The following is a 24,368-nucleotide window of genomic DNA, read 5'->3' on the forward strand; positions in this document are numbered from 1 at the left end:
GCCTCTCCTCAGGCTGGTGAGACCACAATCTTGAAAAGACCCAACAGCAGTGTGGAGTCCACTGTTACAATTACATTTGATAGATATGTCAAATGTGTTCATCAGATCTAACTCCTTGTTTCAGGTTTGGGAGGTGAACACCAGCATGAAGATGAGGGATGTTGAGTTTGAAGCCAGAAGGCTGCTCAGCTCACCAGAGGCCCTCCCTCCTCAGTTTCAGTGAGTCAGGTTGGACGCAGATTAATGATCTCTGCAGGTACAATGGTTGTGATGTCTCTGAAGTGTTGAACTTTGAATGAATGTAACCTACAGACTTCCCAAGATCATCAGCCAGGCTCAAAAGTATGCCAGGAGCCTTACCAAGCAGCATCAGGAGGCACCCAGCTCCAAACTGCTCCATCCACGTGAGGTGGTGATGGAGGTGGTTCCCAAAGTCCTGCAGGGCTTCTGGCTGACTCCTCCAAACATGTCCTTCAACATGCCCTCCCAGCAGCTCAGTAAAATGGCTGTTGGAGTCACAAAAGCAGTTGAGGACCGGGTCTCTACTGCTCTGTCCTCCATTCTCCATCAGGTCACCTTCTCCCGCTCCATCAGAGACTACATGGTCCTGTCTATTCAGGAAAAGGTTCGACGGGGTTACACTCTAGAGGTCCTGGTGAAGAGGCTCAACTGCTTTGAAGCAGAGGTGCTGAACATCATCACTGATGTTGCAGCAGGAGAGATCTGCGTGCTGTTTCACTCTCAGAGTGGCACTAAAGTGTCTGTAAATATGAACACTAAAAAGGACCGCATCCAGCCAGCAGCTGTAGTGAGGCCAGAGGCTAGAACAAGCCCTTCTGAAGATGAGGAGCCTGGTCTGGAGGGGGACACTGTAACAATCCAACAAACAGTCGTTGCTGTCATTACTTTTCCACCAGTTTCTCTTACTGTCACTGCTAAACCTCCTGTCAGCATCGGCTTACTAAAACAGCCAGTCGAGGTGGTTGAATCCTTCAACACAACAACAGGTAGGGATCATTATTCAGGTTGACTTGTGTCCGACCCATCAGATCGATTCACTCTGTGGTTCACTGTTCCTTCTGCTCTGATGAGTTCAGGTGGCTGACTGTGCTCCTTTGCTTTTTCAGGGGTCAAACAGACAGAGATGAGTGGATTCACTCGCTTCTTCAGCTGGCTGAAACAAAACATCTGCTGCTGCTTCCTGTCTGAAGATGACACTGAGATGGAATGAAGCTCTCTTTGTTATAATTGTCAGCTTCAAATAAATATTGTTGTATATATATTGTAAATAAAGTTAATAAAACTGGATTAACATTAAAACATGAAGCAGATATTATTTGTTGCATATATTGTACAACCCTGTACATTGATGGAAAAAACACCATGATTTTATCTGAGAAAATCTATCTATCTATCTATCTATCTATCTATCTGTCTATCTATCTGTCTGTCTGTCTGTCCGTCCGTCCGTCCCATCCAATAGGCAAACTACTGTTCCCAGAATGCCTTGCTTTAACTTATGCTGACCGGATGTTGATAAGTTGTTTTCGGAACTTGTGCGGCTTTTAATGCCCCAGCGTTACTCCGTCCAATTCCAGACGTTTTGAAATCAACATACACAGTTACTAATTTTTTACGAAATTGTCACATGGACATGATATACTTTCTTTTATGTGTTAATTCTTTGAAAATTAAGCGACGCTAACTCAGCCGGTCAGTGCGGCAGCAATGTAATAAAGGGCACATAACAGGTCTGCAGAATTTATCGCTATTATCATCAACTGATGTTACATTTGCCAAAAATGCCCTTTGTTTTCTAAACATAACGTCTCTAAAAACTCGATACTAGCCAAAGCTTCAGTAGTCCCTGCTTTATGTTAAAGCTCATATGGTTGGTTACAGCGTGCACTCAATTAGTTCTGTTTTGTCCGACTGTCCGGGAAGGCACCAAACGGTAGACGGCAGGAATGTGGTTTGCTGGTTAAAATATCCTAACGGGAAGAAGAAGACTGCTCCTGATGAATGGATATATCGATCCACGTTTACAGTAAACTTTAAACATTTTGTCCCGTCCTCTTCGATTGCTCTGTTCTGCAAAGCTAGCTACGGAAGCTAACAGTTGTGTTTTGACAGCTCAGCTTGTCTGTAGGCTAGGAAGCTAACGTGTGCTAGGTAACATCAACAACATAAGCTGGGAGAGGCAGTTCACCGTTTCTGGCTAATGTTAGCTACTTCACCAATGGTCATTTTAGTGTTTGTACTGAACTAACGTTAAGGTCTTTAGAAAGCAGCCGGTGGTAGCTAGCTTAACGTTAGCTATATTCACGGTAATGTGAAATTAGCCAAGGTTTGGGACAACATAACCTAGTTAACCAAGCTACATTTACTCACTTTAGCTTAGTGGTCTCGGCACACAGGAAGACACAGAAGAGTGGACATTTTACAAGACAGACTTAATGATAAACAGTAACGTTATTGCCATTCATTAGTAGTATTGATAAAGCGAGCTGATTACTGACTAGCTCGAATGTCTACGTGCTGTTTTTCCCGTAAGCGTAACATTAGAGCTTATGTTTAATATAAATACCTATAAAACACTTACGCTAAAGCTTTGCCAGCCTTTATGTACATTAATGTACAAACCTGGATACAACTGTCCTCTAGTGTTGACCCAGTATTCAGAAGACCTGTCAATCAGTTTGGGTGTACTACCAGTGGTCCCAGTCCTGTTTTGAATATTGACTGTACCTGTGTTTACTTTGAATAGCAAGTTTATTGAAGGTCTTCTAAATGTGCATCTGCAACCTACACCTTAAATTTAAAGTGGGAATAACTGGGGCACTTTAACAAGTTTAACTGAAAAAAATGCTTAAAACATAACAGGGTTGTCAGATCCCACACCTTCAGGTTCCTTGTACCCTGCAAGTTTTTTTTCCTAACAGTCCCGTAACAGTTTATGAGCCACTGTTGGTTTGTGTGTTCCCTGCACCATGTTTAGTATGAGGTAGCTGTTAGAGTCCAAAAAACCTGTAGGAAACCTGCCATTGAGGAATGCAGGAAGTACTCAGACTATAGCTTTTTGATGGTTTGGGGTGATAAACACGCATTTTTTGACTTTTCCAGCTTGACCTGATAAACAGGCTCCCATGTTGTTTAAAGCAGATGTCGCTGCCTGCCTGTTGTTATCACGAGGACTGGTCAAACAGTGGTTCTAGGCTACCTTTGATGATAAGGTAGCTGTGGCAACTGTAGTTAGGCAGTGTCACCATGTATCACATTAATGTCAAGTGTTTGCTGTAAGACAGTAGGACTTATAGTAGGACGTCATCTTTCTGTCGATAGGCTTTGAAAGCTAACCCTCCCATCATTTAGTCCTGCCACAAATCTCCATTAGCTTTTGTCCTCTGAAAGTATTAAGATTAAGATTGTCTTTATTTATCCCACAACGGGGAAATTCACATGTTACAGCTCGAGGTGCAACAGTACAAGTAAGAATCAGAAAAATATGCATAGAAATATTAATATTTAATCAGTTTATTACTGTAAGCTCTCACAATATGCAAGCTTTCATTTATGTTCAGCTAAAAATGTAGTGGACACAAGTTTCTAGCTTAAATCTTTTTTGTGCAATAGATAGGTATAAGTATTCAGAATTTTCTAGTTGGTATCAGGACTAGGGATCGACCGATTATCCGCCTGGCTGGTTGTATAAAATATTCTACTGTTTTTTGATTATCAGAATAGGTTGGTTTTTTTTGTCCGATTGCTGATAAAATAAATGAATTTCAGAATCTGCAAAATCGCAAGTAACTGAAGTGTAAGTGAAGGTAAAATGCAGCAGAAAATGGAAATACTCCAGTAAAGTACCTCAAAAATGTAATAAAGCACATTGCTTGGGTAAATTGTACTTATTTACATTGTACCGTCAGATATTCTGAATTTTGTCACTAACATTTATATTTTTACAAACGTATTTTGGTTTGGTTCCAAATGGTATCCTTGACTACTAATAATCATTGTTGTAATCAGCCCTGACAAAATCATATCGGTCGATCCCTAATCAGGACCAAGCAGGAATTATACTCTGCGGTGCCTCAGACCTGCCTTGCTGTTCTCACTTGTGTTCCTGTTTGTCTCTGCCTAACCCACAGGTCATGCATGCAGCCGGGCCTCTAGCCTGCGCTTTGTACACCCCCAGCCCTGAGGCAGTGTGCTTCCAGTAGGTGGAGGCTCTTCCTCCATAGCCTCCGTTTCTCCCCACTGCCCCCATGTTAACCCTCTTGAGCATGTTTTACTATATCTGTCTGCGGCGACGCTCCAGGAGTGGGACTCGAGGCGAGGCTCTGACCAGTCGGCGGGCCGTGGAGTCCGGTCAGCGGGCGGTGTTGCCGGTCAGTGTGGAGGTGGAGCAGTATGCCAAGGAGGTCCTGGACTTCAGTTCCCACTATGGCAGTGAGAATAGCATGTCCTACACCATGTGGAACCTGGCCGGGGTACCCAACGTCTACCCCAGCTCAGGGGACTTCACTCAGACGGCTGTGTTCAGAGCTTATGGGACATGGTGGGAACAATGTGCCAGTGCTCCACCACCTTTCCGCCGCACCCCCAAAGGCTTCCACAGCCAGGATTATATTGAGCTGGGCTTCGAGGAGCCTGTCTACCCTACAGGAGTGGATGTGCTTGAGACCTATTACCCTGGAGCCATCGTCCAGATTCTGGCCTGCTCTCACAACCCCTTCTCCCAGAACCCGCCTACTGATGTCAGGTAAAGACAATCATCGGTCTTTAAAAACCATCATCAGTCTTTCTCACTGCTCTACTCGAATGTTGAGCTATTCAGTACTACCAAGAAAACAATGCAATACCAGCAGGTACACACAATTTTGAAGTAGAAGCCAGTTTTGGGAATAAACCCTGGAGACACTACAGCCGTTATTTGAATTACTCTGTGTTTATTACTTGCATTATCATGCCCTTACAAATTGATGCCAGGTATTTGTATTCTCAGATTGGCTTCCTGTATTGTTTTCTTTTGTTTGCATTACACATCATTAAAAAAGTGCTCTATAATTAATTTTTATATGACTGCTGTAGATTGTTTCAACTCCCACTATGTTCTAGCAGAGCAGTGCTCAGGTTTCTCCTTACGAAGAAACCAAATGGAGCAAATGTAAGCCTGCAGTTGTAATGATAATGAAAACGGTAAGCAAGGTAGTTTTTGATGAGTTGGTCGTCAATAAATTTGTTTTTGGAAGACACCATTAGTGAAACTGGGTGTCAGAGACCTCTTTAATTGGCACAAGTAAAATTATGCAAAAAGAAAACGTATCAGTCCTGGCTAACTGAAATTGAAAGGTAGTAAAAGAGGAAAGCCACAGCAGATGAAAAGATATGAATACCTGGAAGGTGAACACCATTCAGTGTGAGAGTAGTATTTGATTGACAAATGGACTGATATGAATTTGCCTTCTGAGGAAAAAAGTAGTGGGAATGTGCTCAGTCAGAAGATGGTTGCTTTTATACAACCAACCAGATCAAATCAGTATTGGCTGTGAACCAAAGCTGAAGTTCAGATGTAAGCGGGGCCAACTATGTTTACCCTGGCAGAGCCACTCTCTGTAACAAGCCCTGAGGTGCACATTCTTGCACAGCACTGAAATGACACTGCGAGCCAAACCCCAATTTGTTCCAATTTGTAATTTGTGCAATTATGCCATATTTTTGTATTCCAGAGAGGATAACACACTTAATCAGTTACTAATATATTGGATTTTTAGCCAGATTTTTTGTGGGCACAGATGTTAATTGTAAAAAAAATTATATATTTTTATATATTTTTGGGCATGTACTTAATTAATTGTCAGTAAACTCACCACTTTGTTTTCATACAGCACGCAATAGTAAATGGATGGTCATATCAGTATAATGAACTACTGGTGTGACATATATAAAACGAAAGATGTAAAACTTACATGCAGTTTGAACATTTCTCTGTTTGGCTTGTGTCTGTAGCACCTTAATAGTCTGTATGTAAGGCATCCAAGGTCATCATCCTCTATAGCAATTCATTTTTAAATGTGATTAGCTGGTCCGGTGTCAGCAGAGAGCCTCTTCAAACAAAGCTTCATCGTTACTCTCTTTGTCTCCTTAACAGTACCAAGAGAGTATAGATTTTAACCAGTGTCATAATAAATATACTGTGGGACCTTTAGCAGTTGAAAAAACATGTAAAATCCGGTGTATTATAATCCTGAATTACAATCACACTGTAATAATAATATAACTAGTATCATCTGTAAGTCGGCAGTGTAGACAGCAGGAAGGCGCTACACTGCTGTCCTTCATGAGTAAAGTTGTTTTTTGTCAAAACAGCACTCTGTGAAGTCATGAATGAGGCATTGTGTTTTTCAAAACCAAGGCTTTTTTTCCACAAAGGTCATTGTGTGTTGGATTCAGTGCATGAGGCGCACAAAACAAACTTAGAAACACTGAGCCAGCAGCTGAAGATATGAGATGAGAGTCAGGGTATGCAATCCTGATGTATATTAAATACTGCCATGTGTTAAAAAGCTATATAAAGCACTGTAGTGCCATTGTTTAGTGTATAAATAACTTTACATGCAGTGTGCATAAAATTAGGTTAGTAGTGTTATGGGACTACTTCCAGGGGTAAAAAGGAAATTCCACTTGTTACGGCTTTACAGTACAACTCTTGCCTACGCTTTCTTGCGTCCAGGTGGGAGGTGCTGTGGTCAGGGGAGCCCACCAAGGTGCTGACACCCCAGGCACGCCAGTTTTCCCCGACCATCAAGCATATCAACTTCCCCACCAACTTGCTGCGTCTGGAGGTCAACAGCTCTCTGCTGGACTACTACACGGAGCTGGATGCTGTTATCCTCCGTGGGGTAAAAGAGAGGCCCATGTTGGCGCTCTATAAGATGCCTGTCATCGACATCAATGACCTGAGTGACAGCGAGGAGGAGCTGTCTGATGTGGGAGGTCCATTCAGACCAGGAGGAGGACATCAGAGGACAGGCAATGGCTACTTTGACAAACTGCCTTATGAGGTGACTATAGACCTTTGGGCTTTTCAGGTGTGAGCATGTTACTCCTGGTAGGGATAGAAATGATATGCTAAAAATGCTAATTTTCTGGATATTTCATATACATATCTATATATATTCCTTTATTATTATTATTATTATTATTATTATTATTATTATTATTATTATTATATTTAATGTATTTTGACAAATATGTAGCTCCCACCATTCTGCTGGTACCCATATTATTACTAGTGGATGCCATTAAAGGTGCCGCGTGGAGTTTTCTTGTTAAATAAAAGTAACGTTTATGTTCAGCGTTTCTCACCAAATCTCTCTCCTGAGCTTTAAGAAACTTTTCTTTGCGTTTCCTTCCTTGTAAATCATTTTTTAAAGGCAATTTATTTTTCAAAATAGACATAGTTAATTTAAAGTGCTTGAATTAAGCAGAGTAGCATTTGAAATTGGTCTTTTTCAGAGTACTGCATTTTCAGTTGCATGTTAACAAGATATTATTTTGTTGCACTCCCCCACACCTCTGCAACACCACTGTCATAAATAAAAATCTCAGGTCTGTAACGATTTGCCAGCCGTAATGTAGGTGCTAACTTCAAACAAATTCGTTATGTGAAAACAATGTTAAGTCTTGAAAACTTGTACCTTAAAGTTTACATGTATGTGATCCTGTGATCCTACCCTCTCACTGAAGTTACATAGTGCTGAAACAAGTGACGGGGGCGGGGTAGCAATGACAGAGAGACGATTCACCAAATTACAAGATGCTATACCATCAAAATTATTTTGAAGCTGTTATTTTATTACATAATGATGCTTTAAGAAGCAGGAACCAAAGAAGCATATTTGCTTGCTAAATGCCTTTTTATCCATTCACAATAATTAATAACTTATAAAAATTGTTGTTCACTTTCACTTTTACTGTCACTTTATCTTTCATCACTCAACTAATTGATTAATTGTTTAAGCACTAGTGCACTGTAGGCAGACAAAGAAAAACAGAAAAATCTATTTTGCCTCAATGTGTCTCCTAACCCCCTAAAACTAATAACTCATTTTAGTCATTTGGTGACTTTTGAGGATGATCATAACTCACAACAAGCTCTAAGGTCTTTAGTGAAGCTAGTTCTAAAATCATTACATGTACCTCTGACTGTGTAGGTATGCTGTACATCCAAATATTCCACACAAACATAAACGTTGTGGCTTGGACCCATCCTGACACTTGAACTCGTGCGCACTCACGGACACAGTCATTTTCATGCCATGCAGACGTATCATGTTGTCTGAGGCAAGTTTCAAAACACCGGCAGTACTCTTGATATTCTTTCTCTTATCTTCTCTCCAAACCGCTGCCATTAACAGCAGTCTGCACAACCGCTGTGTGTTTGTTTCAGAAACACAATATAGCTATTATCTGTCAGCTGATACCCGCCTGAACAACGTGTATTGTTAATTCACTGCAACACACAAAGTCGCACGAGCACAGTCATTCTTTCTCTTTGAGAGGCACACGAACGCAGTTACAAAACAAGCCGGCTCACCTCGCCACTGATCCTGCTATCAGTGCTTTGTGTCCCAGATAACCACTATTTAGATCTGCCTGACAGTGGAGACGCAATTAACATTCTCTCCTCTGTTATTCTCTGTTGTCTACTAGGTTTTGCTACACTTAAATGTTCTGTGTCCTCCTACCAGACAAAACAGCCTTATGTTTTAACTGTCCCCTTACTGTTTGTTCCCTTTCTCCCCCTCCACCCTTCTTTTCTCCTTTCTCCTCTCTCCTCTCCTAACCCCTCTCCCCATCTTCCATCCATAGCTCATCCAGCTGATCCTGAGCCACCTGACCCTGCCAGACCTCAGCCGTCTGGCCCAGAGCTGTAAGCTGCTGCACCAGCACTGCTGCGACCCGCTGCAGTACACCCAGCTGAGTCTGCAGCCCTACTGGGGCCGGCTGAGTGACGCCTCCCTGGGACACCTGCAGAGCCGCTGCACTCTCCTCCAGAGGCTCAACCTGTCCTGGACCGGCAACCGCGGGGCTCTCACCCTGACCGGCTTCAGCAGGTCAGACTGTCAGCGGGCCACGAGTGTTAAGAAACAGGGAGATGACCTTGACAATTAGTAATTACTCCTAAGCACAAGCATTTGTTTTGAGAGAGGGAAACTTTTTCAGTAATTCATGACCAGAGACAATAGGAGAACATGTAAAAGGGCGTTATTCTTGTTGTTTAAAATAGAGACAGGTGGACAGGAAGGTTGCTGATACTGGATGAATGTACTCCTCTCTACTTCCACTCATGCCTCTGGTTGTCCATCCATTCCTTCCTTCAGCTTCATGAAGGCCTGTGGTCTCAGCCTGGTCTGCCTGGAGCTGTCGTGCTGCCACTTCCTGAATGAGGCCTGTCTCGAGGTTGTCTCTCAGACTTGTCCGGGGCTGCAGGAGCTCAACCTGTCCTCCTGCGACCGCCTCAACCCGCAGGCCTTCACACACATCTCCAAACTAACACGCCTCCGCAGGCTAGTGCTCTACCGTACCAAGATAGAGGTAGGCACCGTCAATGGTGTATCTGGGAAACCAGTCCTGTCCAATAACGGGTTATTGATATGTTTCCAAGTTGGTTTATAAATGTAGACTAGCTTCACAGTTCATCTTTGAGCTTAGAGCTGACTTTCGAGCAGCAACCAACAATTCTTTTTTCATTGGCGATTAATCTGTCATTTATTTCCTCGATTAATCAATAAGTTGTCTGGTCCATACATTTTTGGGAAATGGTGAAAAATGTCTGGCAGTGTTCCCCAAAGCCGCAGATGATGTCCTCATCAGTGTTGATTTTGGCACTTCCTGTCGTTGTGTCACCACTGCCTGCTGTCGTACAGATCTTGATCCTACTAGCTTGGGCATTTGATTTGAAAGCAAGACAAAGAAAGACACAACATACTATTTATACTATTAATAAGTTAATATGTTGATGGTGAAACAAAGTTAACTCTGTTTTAGTAACATTACCATTCGTACATGTAAACCTACAGCTGACGATAAGGTCGCTATGTAACAGAATATTTTTGGAGGTGAAGCAAAAGTTAGTCTAGTAATGTCATGTCTTCATAATAATAAGCTAAGAGCAAGATATAGCTCTGTAGCCGGGCCAAATGTTAAGCTATAGTAGTTGTTTTGTTGCCATCTGACAATACAGAAGTATCCACTGTTGTACCTCCAGACTACGGAGCAGCCTCTTTCCTCGGGCTGTTAGACCGCTCAATTCATCTTCAGCACAATTATATTTTAATTTTTGGAATCCCATCCATTGGCAGGCTTTAAGAATAACTGCATAGAAACAGCCAGTCTTGTTGATGATGGTCTCGTCTATGTAGATCATATCGAGGAAACCAGATTAAATTGAAAATGTTTCACAACCAGTTAAAAGAAGATAAAATACAAACAGAGCAGAAATGTTTTATTTCTTCTTTTATATCATCCTTCTTTCATCTCTCATCATTTATTTTGTGACTCCTTAAGGGGAAAATGAATGTATAGTAATCTCTTATTTCAATTTAATAAAACTTTGAGAATTGCTGCCATAATGTAGGTCTAATGATCTCCACAGGCTGCTTAGCAGTAGTTCACTCTGTGTTGTTGTCTTTTAAGATGAACTGAGTCAACTCTGTGCCCAGGAGGCTCTAAAAGACACGGACTGCCTCAGGTTCAGGCCTGTCTGCCGTGTAAAACCACTGTCTTGTGTTTTGGTGTTGCTCCTCTGTGTTTCTCCAGAGTTTGTCATGTTTCAGAGCAGCACTGTGGGCAGCAGGCAGTGTAGAGTTTCTGCGGTGGAGCCAGGCAGCATGCTGCAGGTTGTTTATACTCGGGCAGACAGAGCGAGCTGTGTGTCTGTTTGAGGCCCTGACATCTCAGCTGTCATTACCCTGTCACTGCTCTAATTAAATGGCTAGCTCGCCGGAGGGAGGCGTTTATAAAGATGCCAGCTACAGACTCGAGCAAACACACACACTCACACAAAAGGCTTTCACTTTCATGTCTCACACTTTCTCCTGCCACTGAGGTACATGTGTTGGCAGTTGCAGTGTTGGATTCCCATATCTCTATCCAAGCTGCAGTGCCACTGGAGAGGCGTCTGTCCTCACTGTGCTCCACTCCGTGAGGAGACGTAAAAACTATCTGTTGTGCCATATTAAATTCTCTTAAATACAACCAGTGTTACCTGAGTGAGCCAGCAGACTGGAAACCACTTATGAGGAACTGTGGATGACATGCCTAGACATGTTACTGTTACTTAAACATACAGTATATTGTTATTTTAATGTATACGTTTTAGATTTATACTCAGATATGATGAAAAGGCTTTAGTTTGTTGTTGAAATGTGGCTCCCACACAATATTTATTTAAGTGTTTGTTTGTGTGCTGTCCTCCCATTATTCCTGACTTTTTATTGATCTCACTTTCAAGCTGGTGGTGTTTACTTATTACTGTGGTGCCAAACTGACAAGGATTAGATTTATGAAAAATATAATAAGGGTAAATAAAATTACAACCACGACTTTTCTCTCTTTGTCTTTCTCCTTGTTGTCTCTGCAGCAAACGGCTATTCTGAGCATCTTGACTTTCTGCATAGAGCTGAGACACCTCAACCTAGGAAGCTGTGTGAGGGTGAGAAGAATACACACACACACACACACACACACACACACACACACACACACACAGAGGATGAAGTCCAAATAAAGCACAATCTGTTAAACAACCTTCCATGTGTCCTTGTTGAATAGCAGCTTGTCCAAAAGATGGCAGAGGCATCAGTAGTGTAACAGTAATAGAGCTGCTAACAATAAACTGGTCGGGTGTAAAACAGACGAAGCCAGTGATAATAAACTGAACAAAATTTAAGTCAATACTTAATTGTCCACGCTTGGCTAAATATTTATTGTCAGCCTCATCACTTCACAACACAGCAAAAACATTAGTGAACTATGACAAAAATACTAACACAGTACAAACACAAACTGGGACAATTTCTCACTTTACAGAAATGATGAAGCTAATTGGGTCTTTAGTTTCTTAATAAACAAATGTGCTGCCATAAGTTTCTCTTTTTACATATGCTTAAAGGAATGATTTGCTCTTTCTTTTTCTGGAAGAAGCAAGAAAGCAGGAGGTGGAAAGAGAGGGAGAGAGGGAGAAAGAAAAAGAGTGCGAAGGAAAAAACACTGCCCTTCACCTGTTGTGTGTATTCTCTTCATGTCTGTGACACGTTCAGACATTAGAACTGTATTGAAACGCTGGGTCTGATGTCGATGTGACACTCTACAGGTTTTTTTCAGGCTGATTTTTGTCAAGAACCGTGCGCGCGTATCAGTAAAAATAGGCAAGACACAGCCTCGTTTGACACACAGGTGAGAAGCACGGCTCACGCATACAGTGTGGCCAGCCGTGTAGGGGTTTTGTTGCGTTTATACAGAGCCAGACTAGCTGATTACAGTCTTTATGTTGAGCTACACTGTCTTGCCCGTAGCATTGACAGATATTAGAGTAGTTTTATTCATCATACTGTCTACCAGAAAAAGTAATGTCAGAAAAAATATCAAACTAGTTCTTTAATGATGTTTTGCTCAATGAATATGTCCGCCATGGTGTCACAATTATGTTGACTTGAAATACAGTATTTATTTACATCATTAACTAATTAGATCACAGTTGAGACATTAAAGGAAACCGGGAGGTGACAGTGCCTCTTAGTATTTCTTTCTAAAATATACTTCACTATATTATACATACATATTTTCCACATTCACTGACAAATTGATGGACATTTGTTTGGAAATTATGATGCAAGAAGTGAGAAAAGGTGCAAGAAAATTCAAACTTTTAGTGCAGTTTCCTCTTGTGCTCATTCTAAGGCATATGTGTCCTCATTGGTAACAAAATATATAATGACAGCAACCCTTTAGCAAAAGGTTTAATATCCTTCCACTGCTAACTCAAAGAAATGTTGTGTAGGCTATCATTTCTATGGGTAAGGTGCCGGCACTGGCTGTGCGGTTGTTAAATTGCATTTCTTTGCTTTCATCTTTGGATGAAAGGATGAAATATGGCCAACATTACCTGAGACGAAAGAACAATGTGAGCTTCACAAACACAAATCAGTTCTTGAAAGACTATTTCATTTATTTTCTTGTGAAGTTGTTCTCTCTTAGTGCTTTGTTCTCTCTCAAGGAAGTCGGGTTATGTCCCTCAAACCAGCCAATACAGCTAATCAGCTTTTTATTATCGCTACATTTCAAGTTTGCTCAAAATACACAAGCTACCGACTCACTCATTATTTCATTCCTTCTCACAACATCATTCTCTCAGTCCTGTATGACATCCTTAAGGCACATTTTTATATTCTATGACTGTATGCAGCACAGGAAGGATATCTCAGTGTATCTACTCAAGCTGAAGCAAAAACCACAGAATCACTGTCTAATGTTGCTTACAGAAATGGTACCCATTTGCAAATCATATCCTCTAAAATCAAGTGCAGCATTTGATTAGGCTGCTGTAGAGTTTCATATCTTGAGGTTCCATTTTAAAGTTGATGTGGACCGTCTAAAGGCCCTCCATGCAGCCTCAAACACACTGCAGACGCTGGAGGGAGTGTAAACAGATGTTAAGAGCTGCCTGTCTCTCCTGCAGATTGAGGACTACGACGTGGTGGCCAGTATGCTGGCTGCTCGCTGTCGCTCACTCTGCTCACTGGACCTGTGGCGCTGCAGGAACTTGACTGATCGAGGAATGGCCGAGCTCGTCTCTGGCTGCAGGTTAGTTGTACCAGGGGGTTTGGTGATGTAAGAAAAAGTTTTTTACTTGTCCTCACTGAGGAACTAGGTCATTTTTCCATCTGTTTGTTTGTCTTGCTGGACAAACTTCCTCCTTTATGCTTTAAAGCAATCTCGCAGATGAGATGCCTCACCACGGAATAGAGTTTTTAAAAGGCAACACATGTATCATTAAGCCCCATTTATTTATATTGCAGCGTTACAATATAATATGCATTTGGCACATTCTGAACCCAAACTATTCAGTCTTGTAGCTGCACAGAGCCAAAACAGAGTGCATCTGTTTTCAGTGAATGTCTGAGTCACCTCCATGCTCTCCTGCATGCTCTGTGGTTTTCAGGATGCTGGAGGAGTTGGACCTCGGCTGGTGTCCCACCCTGCAGAGCAGCACCGGGTGTTTCCAGCATCTCGCCCGCAGCCTGCCCCGCTTGCGCAAACTCTTCCTCACTGCCAACCGCACCGTCTGCGACTCAGACATAGAGGAACTGGCTGCCGGCTGCCCCTCGTTGCAGCACCTTGACATACTGGGTACACTCTTACCACACACATATGTGGATATCTCTTCACAAACACTTGACATGTATTAAATACTTGTATAGGATGGTAATAACCTATTTATTTAGCCACAGCTGTTAATGTGTTTTCCTTGTTCTCTTGTTCCATCATCATATCAATGAATAAGAGACTGTGTGTCAAAGAAGCACGGTTTTTCTTGTTCATTATGCTTTTTTTCAGCTGTTTTTTGCTTTAAAATCCATGTGATTCTTTGCCTACTCTTGGTTATAGCCTGTTACATGTTTGTATGAAAATTTCTCATTCATATCACTTGCTGATTATCTGGCCATGAAAAATTAGAGTTGTGTATATTTCTGCGATAAACGCACATATTAACTGAATGACTGCATTCGCGCGGTCATAGTAAATCACTTTACATCAGACATGTCTGTGGCCAACAAAATCCCAAGTTTGCATTTGAGAAACACCTGAGTTAACTGCAAACTGAAACCGAAAGAAACTTCTTAATATTAATATGAATCAAATTTTGCACACTAGGCAAAGTTGCAACAGCACCACGCAGCAGAAACTGTTGTGCACAAACTCTATAGCTCCAGTTGCATGAGGTGACTGGCTCAGCAGTGCAGTATCATGAAGTTTTAATCAGGCTGGCTGTACTGATGTGTCAGTTATGTGGCTATTATCAACATGTCTTGAGCATTGTTTTATGACGAGGAACTCATTGTTCCATCCTCCATCTTTTGCATCGTCATTCTTATACCTGTTGTGACTTGTCTAATTGGCAGGTACACGGTTGGTGAGTGCGGCCTCACTGAAGAAACTCCTCCAGTCCTGTCCAAAACTTCTCCTCCTGGATGTCTCCTTCTGCTCGCAGATAGATATGCGGGTCGTCCAGGAGCTCTCGGGCAGCTTCCCAAATGTGGCCATCAAGAAGAGCTTCACTCAGTGACCGCATGGTCGTCTCGATTTATCATCCACAGTCCAGGGGAAGGGAAGTGCTTGCCAGCAGACACTGCCTCAAAGTCGGGTCAGATGCTGTAGGAGATTGCTGACCTGCCTGGCGTCTGTATGACAGACAAGATCTTCTTTTAGCGGTCAGTAAATGAAGCAGTTGCACTCGGTGAGGAGGTTCTTTGGATTAACTGGCTGAACACAAACAAGTACAGACTCCTCATCACAGGATTATAGAACGTGAGACTTTTTAGTTGTTGTTTTTTTTTGGACACTTGAAATCAGGGTCGTTGCAGTAAATCTGCTACATCTTCCCAGAATATGAATCATCACGTATGTATTGCCAAGCAACACTAGGCTAAGAAATATGCCTTGGTACTGGATGCAAAACACAAAACAAAACAACATTTGTGAGCAGTCCTGCCTAGAACATCTTGTTTGGACAGAGGAAAGGAACAAAACAAGTATGATTTGTACCCTTTCTGGAAAGTGTGAGAAAAGAAGATTTGGTAATCATATGATCACGTTAGCTGGCAAGAAAATTAAAGATCAGGGCCCTGGTCAGTGCCTTTCATAATGTGCAGCAGTCCTGGACTGTCTGAAGGCTTATTCTGAAGGCATCTGTCATTATCAAGACAGTTTGATCTCATTGTAAGAAATCGTACTTGCTGCTGTGTTCGAAGGTAATAGGAGCTTTAAAGGTGAAAACAAAGGAGGAAACGCAGCCTTATTTAATACAGTGACCTTTAGACAGAGTCAAGTTAAACTGTAATGCAAGTATGCACAAGCTGCTTTGTGTTGCTATAGACTGAGTGCAGATTACACACAATCTCATTTTGAACAGAAGGCACCATCAAATGTCCTGCACCTGAGATTCACTGACGGCGTGTTTTCATCCAAAAAATATGTGAGAACTTGTGAGAAAGCAGACTGGGACGACATTTGTTTTAATTTACACATGCGAAAAACACCCAGAGTATCAAATCGACAACAGACGGACAAACCCAAACCCAAAGATGTACAAATTATAATGATACAAAACCAAGAAAAGCTGCAAGTTTTTATATTGGGGAACCAAAACCAGTGACTGTTTGACATTTTGCTGAATCACTGTGTAAATTTGTGATAAATGTTCTTTCAGTGAACTAATCATTTCAGATCTGATTGTCATTGTCAACCAGACAGGCCTGATCCAACGTCTCCATTTAAAAAAATTGGATTGCATAATATGGAAAGGCCTTACAGATGGATATGATCATGATCTGTTCATTTCAAAAAGAGCTTTAACTGAGAGCGTGGCCTCGTAGGTGCCCTCTTAATCTAGCATACAGTACGAGACCTATGTTAAGATGCACTCAAGACTTGTGTTGGATTTGATCTGTAGAGAAAAACACCAGATGTAATGTGCCTGGTCTGGGTCAGTTTCTGTTTAAATCAAACAGGGTGTGTCATAGTTACATTTTAGGTTGTTTCAGAGACTTTTTGCCAACTTATTCTGCTCGAGTAAAGCAAAAATTCTGATTTTTTAAGTCAACCAGGCAACGCTTTGGTTTTCCTTAGTAGTTGTTATGGCAGTGTAATTTTAAAGGCGTAGTTAGTGAGTTTGTCTCCAAAGTTAAATGATGAATTTGCAAGTCACCAGTTTCACATCGTCTTCATGGCGTCGCATGCTTTTCCTGTTGTCATTGGTATCCAGCTCTCTGTCACTGCTATTAGACTACAGCCACCTGCTCACATGCTAACCTGTGGAAGGTCAAGTGAAGTACTGTGGAGTAAGTTGAGCATCATATGTTAAAGTGGCACATTGTAAATACTCTATGTGACCTCAGTATTTGTCCTGTAACTCAGGGGTTTTAATATTTCACCTGGTTTTAATTTTTTTTTTACACATACTTAGCTCCAGAAACCAGCACAGCAGGCGTCTTTACAGATCAACACCAGACTGCTACAGATATGAGGTGACTGGCTGTCACTGTTGCTCTTAAACAACAAACACATGTGACACTCAGCACTGATAGGAAAAATGATAACTTATTGGGTGTGAAATGTTGCTGTAATTATGATTGTGAGAATATATTGCTGTTCCTGATTATTTAATTTTGTAATATATGAAGTCACAGTTGCAATGTGGCAGAAGTGCTTGAAAAGCACTCTTCTTTTGGGAAAAAAAAAAAACTTGAAGTTTTCTGTTAAGCACATGCTACTAGTCAATATTTGTGCCTTATACTCCTGTTTGAATGTGGTGTGGTGTCCATGTGGTATAGATTGTAGTGAAGTGCTTTGCTTTTTCAACCAAAGTAATACCCAAAAACCTGGTCTTTAATCCAACAGCTATATCTGACCAGTTAATACGCCATATACTGTATATCAGCCATGTTAATTATTATGCAAATATTTTATTTATTTATATTTCCCTGCGTGATAAACATGTTATTTAAAGTCATTATCCATATATACATGTTGCAATGTTTTGCTTTTCTTTCCCAGAGTCAAATGAGAGGAATCATCTTAATTTAATCTGACTGCATTCAGAAAGTGTGTAGCCGAGCTGACCACAAAGACCGGAAGTATGTCTTTAGCATAGCCCAGCACAACCAGTGGGGACAGAGGGAAGCTGTTAGATAGCTCCGTCAACAGGAGAAAACACATGATTCCTAGCGAGTCAAATTTATTTGTGTGTTTTATTTAGTTTATTGAACTCTTGCTGGAATAAAAAGCACATACTTTTGTTAGCTGATACTTGAAAACCTGCATGTAGCGTCACAGTAGTCCTGCTCTTGTAGTAGCTCTGAAGGCAGAATGTGCACAAGACTGAACAACACTGTGTAAGTGGCTAGCTTGTTTTTCTTAATGTTAACATGGAATTGATTTTCTTATGAAGCTGTCGTATCTTGAGTATTTTTTCTGGGAACTTAGGAATTTTAATTACTTTATGTTGCTTCAAATACAAAGTAAGGCGATTGTTTTATTTTAGAGTTAATATCTTTGGATGCCTGCTATTAAGTTAAATCAGTTTTGTGGAATATAGTGTTTGGTACCAGAATTAAAGGTCCAGTGTGCAGGATTTAGAGGGAACTATTGGCAGAAATTGAATTTAATATTGAGAATATTGATAATATAATATTAATAATTGTGCTTTCTTTAGTGTTTAATAACCTGAAACTTAGATGCCAACAGCGACCCCAGGATGCCACTTAATACTACACACTGGACCTTTAAGCTATAAGCCATAATGAAGGAAGATGACATTTAAAAAATAGAACCGTTAACTGACCCCTGCTTCCAGTCTTTGTGCTAAGCTAGGCTAAATACAAGAATCCATCTTTGTACTGGATGCCTAGAACTCAAATAAATATATCAATCCTCCAATTTAATTATGGGTTTAAAGGACAAGCCCCAAATGCTGGACGGTCCCATTTAATTGCGATTATGTGTAAATGTATATATTTTCAGTTTATTTCTGGACTGAGTTGTGTTTTAAACAGTATGGGTGTGGTGATGGCCCTCGTATTTAGCTGATGCCAATATAACTTGACTGAGAGCAAATCAGGTGATTGACGAGAAAAAAATGTTTTATTTCAGTTGGTTGACTGGAAGCCAAGAAGTGCATACACCACATTCACTTGGCCTACACTAAATCCAGGCATTAATTATTATGTATTTATTTTGAGATAATCACTCTTCCATTGAAAACACTGATAATGTGTAGTGTGTACAGCAATGAATTTCATTGTTTAGGCTGACTATTTAAGACTGAACACAATTCGGAAGCAGTTTAGTTCCTACATTTTTGTTGTTTTAGCTCCCTGCCTTGAGTGTCTGGGATGGCTGTGCTTTTCTGTAATGAATATGCATTCTCCCACTCTGTGTGTGATCAACCTTTGTGCCATTGGTAGGACATGCACTGATGCTCCCTGTGCTGCAGTGTGAACGCCACTGTTGTGTGAAAACACTGTGCCTCTGTCATGATGAAACTGGGTGCTTCACTTTCACCAGATTTGAAATAAAGTGCAGGCTGATACGGCCGGCTCTGTGTCTGTGTGGCTTCTTTTTAATTCCTCCAGCCCCTCTGATCCTGTAAGGACATGGATATTAAAAGAAATGTGACGGTACAACAAAGTGGCTACACTGCCAGAATTAACTTGCTAATATATTCCATTTTTCCTTACTCTTCAGTGAACAGCACACCATCACTGACAAATGAAAATTGTGTCACTGTATCACGCTGAGGCTTTATAAGTAGAGTCGTGTAAGTGTGATTGGGAGAAGAGTAGGGTCGTCTACTGAATCCACAATAACTAGGAAAGCCATTAGTCAGGATGACTGACTGGATAGTAGTGGTGGAATGATCCTTTTTGCCTTAACCCTCTGCCATTTTACAGTCTATTAATACCACAGAGAGAAGTGACATTAGCTTGTCTTCTTAACGGCCTTTTAATGAATTGTTTATGCCTGGTTTAATGATGTATATTGTGGCCCTGTAATGTGCCCTAATGACGGAGAACGAGGCGGCCTCGGCTGAAGTATTAATTTGGACTGCCTCCCCAATGATTACTCCTCAGCCAACAACACCACTGCTGCCGCCTCTGCTGCTCTGCGTGTGAGTGCGGGTACAAACGTGATTCATGGAGGCTTTCCGCTCGGCGCTACGGCTTGATTTCTCGCTGTCACGCTCCTCTATGAGGCTGATATATCCAGGGGGGATCCACAGCAATTAGTTCAGCTTTTTATTTGTCTTTCAAGAACGTACAGACGTAGCTTGATGAATCTGCGATCGGGATTTATGGACGGAGATTTTGTTCCTGAATAATAAGATGTTAACCTGGGAAGGGTTAGGAGGATGGCACAAGGTTGCCCCCTCTATCTCCAAACCACATGAGTGACACCAGAACATACCTTGACAAATATGGCAGCACCCCAGCGGTGCAGTAATAGTGTTCAGTGAGACACATGTCTGCAGAGTGCTGTGGTCCTCAGGCTGGGACTCGACAGGCCTCAGACCCGCCTGAGGGAGGCCTCACCATGATACCCATCATTATGTGGCTTGGTGTTCCTTCTCTAGTTTCTCGGCTTAGACTCTAATAATGAAGACGTCCCTGTCAGTCCTCGCACTGCTGTGTCTAAAGCTTATTATTCTTGTTTTGTTTTTAAGGACGGTGAGAATGTCAGCGCTGACTTTCTCAAATCCATCTGAATACTTTAATCCATAGGTAGCCGTCTAAAGCCACAGAAATGCATTGTTTCTTTTAGCCGAGTCTAAATCCAGGAGGATAACTGGTTTCATTTGTCCACTTTGTTGTGTACAAGCAGAAATATATGTGATATACCCTGGTGTAGTTACTGTAAATAAGTGACACCATAGTCAAGACCAATCGTAGCCCTGATCTGATACTAGTGCTGCAGATACAGTGCTGGTGTTTCTCAAACTGAAAAGACAAAGTCTCACACTGAATGTCTTGTAAACCTGTTTTTTTTTTTTTCTTGTATGGTGAGTCCTTCCATGTCCTTATACTTAAAGGATTGTTGTCTTTTTTTGAAGGCAAAGAATACATATTCCAGATGGTTGTTCCAGGCGAGAGGTTGCCAACCATTTCGGCATGTGATCCTTTAAACAATAAGCAACGTCTATTTGTGATCCCCTTATTAAAGGTTATGGTCTCAGTGTGGATGTGAGTTATGGTGAGTTCACCCCAAGTGTCAATTTTCCCTCAGAGTTTTTCATTTTGAAAGGTTTTTAGGGGTCTGAAGAGCTAAAAGTACCCTGTGTTTTACAAGAAAACAGCAAAAGAAAAGGCATGCTTTTATTTGTCATCCCTGTAATCGTCCTGTGACCCCACAGCTTGATCTTGGGACCCACTGAGGTGACTCAAACCACTGGAACAGAACACCAACATCCTTTTCTTGTTTTGTGCCATGAAGCAATAGAGCAGATTTCCTCTGACTCAGTGCCACAGTCATTAAAAAGCACTTTAGAGACAAGTCTGTCCATCTGTAGACCGACCTTAATTACATCTTTGTTTCCTTGGAATAGAACAAAAATAGATTGAAAGTATGTGACGGGGTTTTATAGCATGTACAACAGTTAAACTTTAAATAAAGTTAAAGTCTTGAAAGTTTCCTTCAGTTTAATTTCATCTTTAGAATTATACATACAATCCCTGCAACTATTAAGAAGTAAATACTATATACTCACTTTATTATTGTAATAATGTTTATATAACAGAACTTATTTTATCTTATCTGGTATTATTTAAAGATATAATATGCTACATTTCTGCATTAAAATGCCTAAAAATGACTAGACCTTTGGTTTATATTTTATTGCATTGTGTACTTACATTTTCCTCAGTGTTTCCGACAATGTTTAAACCCAAAGAAATCATAATTTTATTCAAGGTAAAGGTGTGTTTCATTTGGTCACCTTTGGGAAAACATCAGATGATACGCCAGACAGTGATGAGGGAAGTCTGCAAACATCACTAAACATAAAACTTTTCAGCAACAGTGGTTGTTTTAAGGGGAATTCCAGTATGTATAATTTTTTTTACACGTTTTGATGATTTATTCTGGAATCGGTCTGGTAGATCACCTCAGCTGACAGTCGCAACACAGCTGGAATAGCTGTGATGTAATTCTTCTCTCCGAACATCAGAGTTATGTCCACTAAAAGTGATTTTGCCACTGACAGGCTGAGGTTGTAATACCAGGTGTCTGACAACATTACAGAAACAGTCCCTACAGAGAGATACCTTTGTGTTAAATAACAAGATCCTATTTGTTACCAGAAACACAAGTCTCTTCCAAGGAGAAGTCTCGGCCCGAAATCTTGCGACATGTGAGTTGTTGCAGGAATACCACGAATACGAGTCAGAGTTGAGGGGGGCAACAAGTATAAAAACTTACCTCATGAGGGACTTCAGAGACTTTTCTTTGAATGAGACTTGTGTTTTTGGTTGTAAGAAGGATCTTATTATTTAACAAAAAGGTCTCCCTCTGTAGGAATTGTTTCCGTTACGTTATCAGACACTAAGAACACCAATGTCAGCCGGTCAGTGGCAAAAACAAGCACTTTGACAGTCGCAGTTGCCCCAAAGGATTATGCCGCGGCCATAGCAGCCGCGTCATGGCTGCCAGCTGAAGCGATCTGCTGGATTGATTTCCAAAACGTTTGGTAAGTATGAACCATTTACACAGTCAGACATGTAAATATAGAGTCCAAGTTTAAAAAAATCTGAATTCTCCTTTAACAATGAAGACAACAACTCCCATGATCCCACACAACCTCATGACAACGTCAAACTGCGACTTTTGTTTTGTTTTAAATGCTAAACCCGAGCAGCAGAAATGACATACTGTGCATTTAGTTTAATTTACCATAGTCAGGTTAATTGTTTTCTACTTTATGCTCCCTATAAACATACACTGTTCTTCTATATTCTTCTGTAGGAAAACATTTATACAATAACAAATGTTGCATAATTTCATCATTTTCTAATATGAATAATATGATAATATATGATTTTTTTGCATATAAAACTTAAATTTCTCAAGTTTGGAAGAAAATAAATTCAGCACATCAGATGTTGACCATGGGATCAGTATGTGTGACAAAATAATCTCGACTCGTGGTACACTTACCAGCAAGCCGATGGAACTGTCTCACTGGTTGTGACTGGCTCGACCGAGACAGTTTCATATCTAGAGAGGTGCAGTTTAAAACTCCAAAAAGGTAGTAGGTAGACACTAAACTGAGATTATTTTATTGACATAAGTGAGGATGGTATTTATTAAAATCCTGAATCTGACATGTTTAACAAGAAAAGCATAATGTTTGCAGTTCTGATGATCTTTTACCTCCTGATTGTCTTTGCCGCTTGTAAATCTGAATGACAATTGTCCATCAGAAGCTTCCTGTTCTGTCAGCAGCCTCCAACAGATACCATTTAGAGGCTCGTGGACGTTCCTCATAGAGGATCTGGCGCCGACACTGTGTAGGATGGCCTTGCTGGGAGACGAGCATGTTTCACAAACAGGCCGAGCAATTATAGCCTGAATAATTACGCGCTGAAGGGGAGACACGATTCGCCCCGCTGATCAGCAAAGTTCATGTGAAGTTATAATTAAACAATAACTCGTTTACAAATGAACGCACACACGCATTTGTGTACTTAAGTGTGCAAAGTGTAATTAGCTGCGATGCATCTGAGTGAGATTGAAGAACAACAATGTCAAATGGTGGAATTATGTTCAGCTCATGAGCTTGTATCACTGTTATCTGTGCTGAGGAGGAGGAGGGAGGAGGGAGGAGGAGGGAGGAGAAAGAGAAGGAGACAGATTGAACGAGTGATTGATACAGAAGGCTGATTCATCTTCACACGACTCAGAGATGGACATGATGTTTGACAGGCAAACTTCATACAAAGACATTAGATTGAGATCTCTGGGGGGTAAATAAAGTTTGTCACCAAAACACTCATTTTCAAAATTAATTAGACCCCAGGAAATCACATTGAAACATTATGTTGTTATTCACAATGTTAAATTACACGATGTGATCAGAGGAAGATTATGTATTAATGTTGTTGCCTCAGACAGACAGATATATCTGCCTGTTGATAAATAACGCTTTCATTTGTCGCTTTTCCTACAAGTTAGTGAATCTGCTCGTTACAAATGAAATGTTGTTTTTTGCGTGTTGAGTCAGGATAGCTCATTTAACCAAGTCTCAACACCAGGAAGCGTACTGTATTCTAGTAGCAGGAGGCCGCCGTAAAAAAAAATGATGTTGTTGATCAGCAGCATTAAAATAAAGCAGATGAGGTGTGTCAATGCAGACTGGATAGACAGAGGATAGGGAGAGTATCCTGATCTCCTGATAAAAATGTGTGTAAAAGACACTTCAAACAGTTTGTGATGATACCCTGCCTGAATGATGTTACCAGCCTGCCTGAACAGGCTCTACAGGCTGAGATCTCCTTTCACATTCAGCATTTGATTTTCACAGGAGCACT

At 41.0% G+C, this 24,368-nt stretch overlaps 1 protein-coding gene across 3 annotated transcripts in view; it reads left to right on the plus strand.

Annotated features, from left to right (window-relative positions):
• Positions 1-1,943: 1,943 nt before the first annotated feature.
• fbxl4 (F-box and leucine-rich repeat protein 4) overlaps positions 1,944-24,368 on the plus strand; it is a 39,325-nt gene continuing 16,900 nt past the window's right edge. The window contains exons 1-9 of one of the 3 annotated variants that reach the window (XR_014622941.1): positions 1,944-2,047; positions 4,152-4,765; positions 6,737-7,067; positions 8,878-9,122; positions 9,390-9,603; positions 11,651-11,722; positions 13,748-13,872; positions 14,231-14,418; positions 15,192-15,500. Coding sequence is in view for 2 of the 3 variants with exons in the window: in XM_084357053.1 (XP_084213179.1) it covers positions 4,269-4,765; positions 6,737-7,067; positions 8,878-9,122; positions 9,390-9,603; positions 11,651-11,722; positions 13,748-13,872; positions 14,231-14,418; positions 15,192-15,355 (1,836 nt within the window). In the remaining variant the exon portion in view is untranslated. Of the gene's footprint in view, positions 2,048-2,838; positions 3,489-4,151; positions 4,766-6,736; positions 7,068-8,877; positions 9,123-9,389; positions 9,604-11,650; positions 11,723-13,747; positions 13,873-14,230; positions 14,419-15,191; positions 19,384-24,368 lie in introns of those variants that run through there. The other 2 variants (XM_084357053.1, XM_084357054.1) reach the window with 2 other exon arrangements.

This window comes from Pagrus pagrus, assembly GCF_965226575.1.
Source record: "Pagrus pagrus genome assembly, chromosome: 7".
Taxonomy (NCBI): Eukaryota; Metazoa; Chordata; class Actinopteri; order Spariformes; family Sparidae; genus Pagrus; species Pagrus pagrus.